Here is an 8,061-nt window from a genome sequence, read left to right on the forward strand (position 1 = left end):
GATTTAATTTGTTTTGTTAGAGAAGGAACCGAACAATTTCTGGATTTTGGGGGTTCTAATTACCTGGGTGAAATTAGAGGATTTGAATAAGGAGGAAGTCAAAATGATGTCAAGATCGTATACGAATTTATTAGATCTAGCGTCGGGTAATTTTCCGGCTATGGGGATGGGGAGGGAGAGAAAGAAGCTGCCGAGAGTGATGACGGTTGCGGGAGTGATTTCGGAATTAGATGATGATCAAGCGAATAGTGTGTCTTCGGATGTACAATCATCGATTATACAAGACCGGATGATTATTGTAGCTAATCAGTTGCCGGTAAAGGCGAAGAGGAGACCTGATAATAAAGGATGGAGTTTTAGTTGGGATGAGGATTCATTGTTGTTGCATGTGAAGCATGGGTTGCCTGAGGAAATGGAGGTTCTATATGTTGGTTCTTTGAAGGTTGAAGTGGATGTCAACGAACAAGATGATGTTTCACAGATTTTGTTAGACAAGTTTAAATGTGTTCCGGCTTTTTTGCCACCGGATATTCATTTTAAGTTTTATAACGGATTTTGTAAGCATCATCTGTGGCCGCTTTTTCATTATATGTTACCCTTTACGGCTAGTCATGGTGGAAGGTTTGATCGGTCATTGTGGGAAGCATATGTGTCTGCTAATAAGATATTTTCTCAGAGGGTTATAGAGGTGATAAACCCCGAAGATGATTATGTATGGATTCATGATTACCACTTGATGGTTTTGCCTACTTTCTTGAGACGTCGGTTTATCAAATTGAGAATGGGATTCTTTCTTCATAGTCCATTTCCATCTTCGGAGATATATAGAACATTGCCCGTGAGAGAGGAGATCCTTAAGGCCTTGTTAAATGCAGACCTTATTGGATTTCATACTTTTGATTATGCTCGCCATTTTCTGTCTTGTTGTAGTCGTATGCTAGGGCTGGAGTATAAATCAAAGAGGGGTTATATTGGACTGGAATATTATGGTAGGACTGTTGGGATAAAGATAATGCCGGTTGGGATTCATATGGGGCAAATTGAATCGGTTTTGAGGCTTGCCGATAAAGAATGGAGATTGCAGGAGCTCAAACAGCAGTTCGAAGGAAAAACAGTGTTACTTGGTGTGGATGATATGGATATCTTTAAGGGGGTCAATCTGAAGTTTTTGGCGATGGAACAGATGCTTAAGCAGCATCCAAAATGGCAGGGAAGAGCAGTTCTAGTTCAAATTGCAAATCCTTCCAGGGGGAAAGGCAAGGATCTTGAAGAGATTAAAACTGAAATTCTGGCTAGTGTGAAGAGAATTAATGAAACGTATGGGCATCGTGGTTACGAACCCATTGTGTTTATTGATAGACCATTATCCCTGAGTGAAAAGGCTGCATATTATACTGTTGCTGAGTGTGTAGTTGTCACAGCTGTCAGGGATGGAATGAACCTCACTCCATATGAATATATTGTCTGTAGGCAAGGGGTTTCTGAATCTCAATCTGAATCAGGTTCATCATCTAGTAGCCCCAAGAAGAGTATGTTGGTCGTGTCAGAATTCATAGGTTGTTCTCCATCTTTAAGCGGGGCTATCCGGACAAACCCATGGAATGTGGAGGCAACAGCTGAGGCAATGAATGAGGCTATCTCTATGAATGATGCTGAGAAGCAGTTACGTCACGAGAAACATTATAGATATGTTTGCTCGCACGATGTTGCATATTGGTCAAAAAGCTTTTTTCAAGATTTAGAGAGGAGTTGTAGAGACCACTTCAGGCGGCGCTGCTGGGGAATAGGGTTGGGTTTTGGTTTTAGGGTGGTAGCATTGGATCCTAATTTCAGAAAATTGACCATTGATGCTATTGTCTCTGCGTTCTCTAGGTCTAAAAGTAGAGCCATACTTTTAGATTATGATGGAACAATGATGCCTCAGACATCCATCAATAGGAAACCTAGTCAAGAGGTGATAAGTATCATCAACCAATTGTGTGGAGACCCTCGAAACACTGTCTTTATTGTTAGTGGAAGAGGTAGAAAGAGCTTAGGTGATTGGTTTTCACCTTGCAAGAAGGTTGGCATTGCAGCTGAACATGGGTACTTCATGAGGTACAATATTACACCTTATTGTAGTAAAATCTAATTTTCTATTTTTTGTATATTTATGCATATTTTTATGCTTGATCAGATGGTCTGCTGATGATGAATGGGAATTATGTGGTCAAAATTCTGATTTTGGATGGGTACAGATAGCAGAACCTGTTATGAAGCTGTATACAGAATCAACAGACGGTTCCAGTATAGAAACTAAGGAGAGTGCCTTGGTTTGGCATCATAGAGATGCTGATCCAGGTTTTGGATCTTGCCAATCAATGGAGTTGTTAGATCATTTAGAGAGTGTTCTAGCAAATGAGCCTGTTACTGTAAAAAGTGGCCAGTATATTGTTGAAGTCAAGCCCCAGGTATCTATCTTGATTTTACTGATTGTCATTTTTGAGCTCTGCTGTATAATATGTCATTTCATTGCTCATTCTTTAACCCATCTTTATAATCTTGCTAGAATATTAGTTATTAATCGAAAGATTTATTGTCAGAATCTCTGTCCCAATCATTTTGGAATTTACTATGACCTAAAGATATTAATGTCAAGGTGTAGTGTGGAGATCTAATTCTAAGAGAGCTATCAGTTTTGTAAAATAATAGAAGCGAGCATCAAAAATAGAGGTTCCTCAAATGTTTGTTTGTGAAAAGTTTTTATTTTCATTTCATCTTTTCAAGTATGAAGAGTGGACACGGTAGAAGAGTAGGCCACATAAATTGGTTTATGTTATTCGAGTATGAGAAATTTTTAGTGATCAGTTAAGGGCTATGAAAACTGATGTTTTGCATTTACAAAAACTGTTGTACGCCTGTCTATGAGAAATCAATGAAATATATATATCAATTGTTATGTTCAAGTATGAGAAATAAAGTGAATTTTTAGGGTAATAAAAACTAATGTTTTACATGCTTCAAGGCCCACAATTATGGTATATCTTCTAGAAACTTAATGGATTAGTGGCTGCATCACTGCCATCGCAGCCCATTGATTTGAGTTTCCCTTAATAATTACATTGGGCCATGATACTCGGTAGTCGCAATCCATCTGCTGTGCTTGCTAAAGTGATTTCTAGATCATTCTTGTGGTCACCTGAGATTGAGTACCATGTTCTGTCCTTCTCAAGCCAGTACTTACCTCTTTAGAGTTTAAACTTCCATTCCTCTTTCTTCTTTGATAACCTAATCAATGCGTTTTTGTTGGAGATGTAAGTTTTCACTTCCTAGGTGTCTTTATAGAATTAGTTATGTGACCATGTGATGTTGTGAAAGGATAGGTGCATAAGCCTATTCTACACGTGTACACATTTATGTGTTTGTGTACTTGAGTAGGTCATTAATGCAAATGATGTTATAGAAATAATAAAGGAATTGCCGATATTGTTGTGTTAATATCATATTCAGACTAATGAATAAAGTCTATTGTTTGATTGAACCGTGGTTTTCTACAAATTTATGTACACTCATGTTTTTAGTTTTAAGTGCCTGTTGTGCCCAATTTATCTTTAGTTAAGTTCAATTCAGGATTACGCATCAATTTCGTTCTCACATTTTCACTATATAAAATTTAACTCAAAAAAGTTGGGGAAAACTTTTCCTGGCCCCTTCGTCCTTACAAACAAAGCCTTATCCCACCAAATGGGGCTTTGATAAATGGATTCCACTATTTATCCCAAGATATTTATGAAGCTTATGCTCACGACCAACAATCCGCTGTTGGGATTCCACTAATTTGATTTGATTATTTCTTATAATGAATTTCAGTGTGATGTATTTGTATGCCTCTAGTAGAATCTTGGGTGGGGCTTATGAGTTTGAAATTGCTGATTGAAACACCTGTAAACGAAGCTTGGATTTGAAATCCTATTGGATTCTGAACCACTTGATCATGGTTGCATTGTATTAATGAAGTGCTTGGTGGGAAGTTGGCATCCTTGAGTTCTTGGATTTTTAATCCTATTCGGAACTTCGGCCCTCTTATCCTCTGTTGTTTTTATCATCTTCTGTTTGTTGTGGGAAAGCTAGGTGATTTTCTTGTGGCATATCTCTCTAAATTGTATTTGGTAGCTCTATACGTAGTGTGCTATGGATGTTCTTAGAGGATGAGATATTTGTGTACTTTTTGATGAAATCATTCTTTTATGCCTTTTTCCTTATAGGCGTTTAATTGCTTCTTTCCTTATCCCTAGTTTGGTTACTTGAACGAGGTTCCTTTTTTCTTGTGGCATATCTCTCAGTTTTTTCTGCTTTTGTTTGAACTGTTGGTCTGCATGGAAAACTAGGCTTTTCCCGCCTTTCTGTTTGAAAGGATATTTAGAGGTTGGTACCAAAGTAGTATGATATTTTAATTGTCCCTCAAATTTTTAGTTAAAACACTTCTTTTTGGGTAAATTTGAATTAGTTGAAACATACCATTATTTCTACAATTAAATAGATTACGTTACTAGATAATTTTGGTTAAGGTTGGCTATGAGATGTGGTTAAAGATATTTGGGTGGATATGTAAGTTTTCTGAGTCGTGTGTTCATTACAGATTGCTTTTTGTAAAAATAAAAATAATTCTACTGTCTATCTGACATATTCACTTATACATTTGTCTAAACTCCAAAAAATCTATTGTAAGGCCTAACTCATTTACCCATCTTTTGTTTAATAAAATTCACCATGTCAGTTCTTGAGTATCTATGAAGATGAACTACGACAAATTTCGTCGAAGAGTTTTTTTATTTATTATCTTCTTGAAGAAGGTGGGTGCTGGTGATAAATATATTTTTGTATATTTACCTACCATTGTTTATATTGCCTCTCGACATAATCATTGCTTTGAGGCAAAGAAGAGTGGAGGATGAAGATTGGGGAAAGGGAGAAAAATTTGAAAAATCTATCTTTAATTAAGGAATATGTTCCACCCCGTGTGACAGCTACTTTAAACCCAAGAAAATATATTTCATTTCTCCACAAATCAAATAGGGGAATTGGGAAATGAGGTACTTTAGAGCCTAAAGGATTTTTGTCTCTTCTTAAAACATTGCTAAAAGGATTTTTGTAGAGCTTAGGAAGGTTTTCTAACTTCCCATTCAAGCGGACCTTCTTGCTTCCGATTCTAAAGTAATTTTCTTGATATTTGACGTTGATATGCATACTTCCTATTTCCTTTTAGTAGCAAACATATCTAAGTGTAGTCTAAATGTAATCTTTGATTACTGTAGTTTTTTTTTTCTAAAATAATAATTTTATCAAATATCATTACTACTTTTTGGATTGAATACTACTAATGTTATTGCTCTACAATTAACATGTTTATTTATATGAAGTAAATATGCGGATTCTAAAAAGTAATTTTTCTAGACATTGATGTTGCTATGCGTACTTATTCTAAATGTAGAGTAAATTTGACCTTTAATTACTGCTAATTTTTAAAGAAATTATTATATCAATCCCACTAATTTTATTTCTCTGCATTCAACTTTTTAACCTATAGTAAAAGTAAATTTGCTGACTGAAAAAAGTCCTACTCAAAGCCTTAAGTATTGAAACATTAGTTCTTTCTTTTATTTGCTGGCAATTTTGATAAATCATGCACATTTTTTTTAGTTTTGAGTCGAAAATAAATGTGCTACACCATGTACTATATAGGTGACTGAATGTGTGATTTTGCATATTAGCATTAATTGACAAAAATTTACTATATTGCGCTTGTCATCAAGCAAAAACAATGCAGTACATTGTGCACTATTTATAAGGCTATAGCTATACAGTACCAAAGTTATGCATCATTCACACATTAAAATTTTAGATGTATACAGTATCGGAAAAGCATTCCCTTAAGCAGCACTATAATGTTCCCATAATGTGGAATTACATCTATGTCCATTTAATCACTTGTGTATTGATTGATTAGCAATATGAGTAAGGATACAAATTATTTACTCCTCCCATTCTAATCAAATGTCTCATTTGGTTTTGTACACTTGTCGACGCACTATTTCAATCCTAAATATTTCTAATTGTGCTTGGTTAAGATTTATTCGAAGTTGATATTAATAAAAATATAAACCGAGTTAAATCAAATAAGATCTCAGCTGACTATTTTTTAAGTTATAGATTACGAGAATAAAATACAAACTAAGTGATTGGTGAATAGTGTTTAAAAAAAACAGATAAAGACATTTGATCTGAAGAAGAGGGATTACAAATTTACAATACATGGATTTATGGATCCTGAAGAATGTCATATAGTTACTCTCAATATATAACCTGGTTTCTCTTAAATTTTTCAGGGGGTCAGTAAAGGAATAGTTGCAGAAAAGATATTCACCAGAATGGCTGAGAGTAGAAAGCTGGCTGATTTTGTACTCTGTGTTGGTGATGATAGATCTGATGAAGACATGTTTGAGGTTATTGAGAATGCAATGAATAGTGGTATCCTATCCTCAAATACATCTGTATATGCTTGTACAGTGGGCCAAAAGCCAAGCAAAGCAAAATATTATTTGGATGATACTGTTGAAGTCATTAACATGCTTGATGCCCTTGCGGATGTTTCGGATCCTTTTCTGTCTAGTGATGATGAGCCAGGAAGCCCTTCTTGATAATTGCTTTAGATTCCGATCAAGTATATAGTTTTTGTCTTCTTCATAGAATTACTCAAAAGGATTTCCCTGCTTGCACGTTACCTATTGGACCTACTAATGGTGATCCAGAAAATGTCTGCCATTGAAACTGGCTGAACAATTGTGGTGGATGGATGGTCATCTCTTATGAGGACCTTTTTCTGGATTGCCTAAAGGGGATTTTGTGTTTACTTGAAATGTTGACTCTTTACAGTTTAGGCTATATATACTCCACATTTAGGCAAGCTGGCCGATGATATCTTGAATTGCTAGTAAAGGAGTATATTTGTTAATCATTCTTCATTAGAACCCTTCAAAATGTGAAGCAGCTAAAGAATGCTGCAGATGATACTGCTTTTGAGTGTACAATTCTTTATTCCAAGTAAAATTTAAATCCTTTAGAGATTGTCATTTTCCCTTTATTTTGAACTTGGAATATGGGAAATGCATTGCTATTACGACTTTTGTAGGTGGCGTGGAAGTACCAACTACCAATTTTCACATTTGCACTCGCTACCTGCATTCGGATCTGGCGGTAACTATCGTGGATTATGACTACTTATTGTTCCTCTTGTTTGTTAATTGAAGGGCATGCATACTAGAGAAGAGGAACCTGTTGTGATTCTACCTCTGATGATGTTCAGTACCCTGTGTAATCAATTAGACACTCAAGAAAGACGAGTGAAATATTCTGAATTGTCTCGTTTATTACTGATCAAATGAATACAATTTAGTTAATTCGAGTTTCCCAACTCCCAAGTAATTTCTTGCTGAATCTTATAATTTCCTATGCTTACTTTATGTTTCACAATATAAAGACTCTTAACTACCTAATAACTTTCCTAAATTAGCTTGTCAAAATAGAATTTAAAATTACTAATTACTAATTTAAAAAATGCTTTTATCATTATCACAAATCCTTGTGAGAGATAGTCTCTTTGAGAGACCATCTTTGATTGAGTCGATCCATTATATATTATAAGTACGCATTAAGAATGATGTAAGTAAACATTTAAGATATTGAACGTAGGCATTATGTATACGGTAATTAAGCACTAAAGATAATGTAAGTAGGCATTAAGAATACGATAAGTAGATATTAATCTTCAATGGGCTGGGTTTGAGATACGTCTTTTAAAGAAACGGTCTCTCAATAGACTAGCTGTATCATTAGTATGATTGACGCATAAATCTTACTATGATGATCAATATCTTTTCGTCCCCTCCTGTTGTAGGTGGATTTAAGAGTTGGTTTGTCGCTCGTTGTCCCATGCATCACATTACCCCTTTCTCAAAGAATCAACTTATCCTCAAGGTGGAAGGATGGATAATAAATGTGGATATTTTTGGTAATTTTCCCAAG

General features: G+C 35.3%; 1 protein-coding gene across 2 annotated transcripts in view; it reads left to right on the forward strand.

Moving 5' to 3' along the window:
* Positions 1-7,457, forward strand: part of LOC130813894 (probable alpha,alpha-trehalose-phosphate synthase [UDP-forming] 7) — a 7,715-nt gene extending 258 nt beyond the window's left edge. Inside the window, exons 1-3 of one of the 2 annotated variants that reach the window (XM_057679802.1) lie at positions 1-2,097; positions 2,177-2,450; positions 6,366-7,457. The exon at positions 1-2,097 is cut by the window's left edge and continues 258 nt beyond it. In XM_057679802.1, coding sequence (XP_057535785.1) covers positions 104-2,097; positions 2,177-2,450; positions 6,366-6,677 — 2,580 coding nt within the window. In that variant the 5' untranslated portion in view covers positions 1-103 and the 3' untranslated portion in view covers positions 6,678-7,457. The remainder of the gene's footprint in view (positions 2,098-2,176; positions 2,451-6,365) is intronic. The other variant, XM_057679808.1, reaches the window with a different exon arrangement.
* The last annotated feature ends 604 nt before the right edge of the window (positions 7,458-8,061 follow it).

Source organism: Amaranthus tricolor, chromosome 1, assembly GCF_026212465.1.
Source record: "Amaranthus tricolor cultivar Red isolate AtriRed21 chromosome 1, ASM2621246v1, whole genome shotgun sequence".
NCBI classification, from domain to species: domain Eukaryota; kingdom Viridiplantae; phylum Streptophyta; class Magnoliopsida; order Caryophyllales; family Amaranthaceae; genus Amaranthus; species Amaranthus tricolor.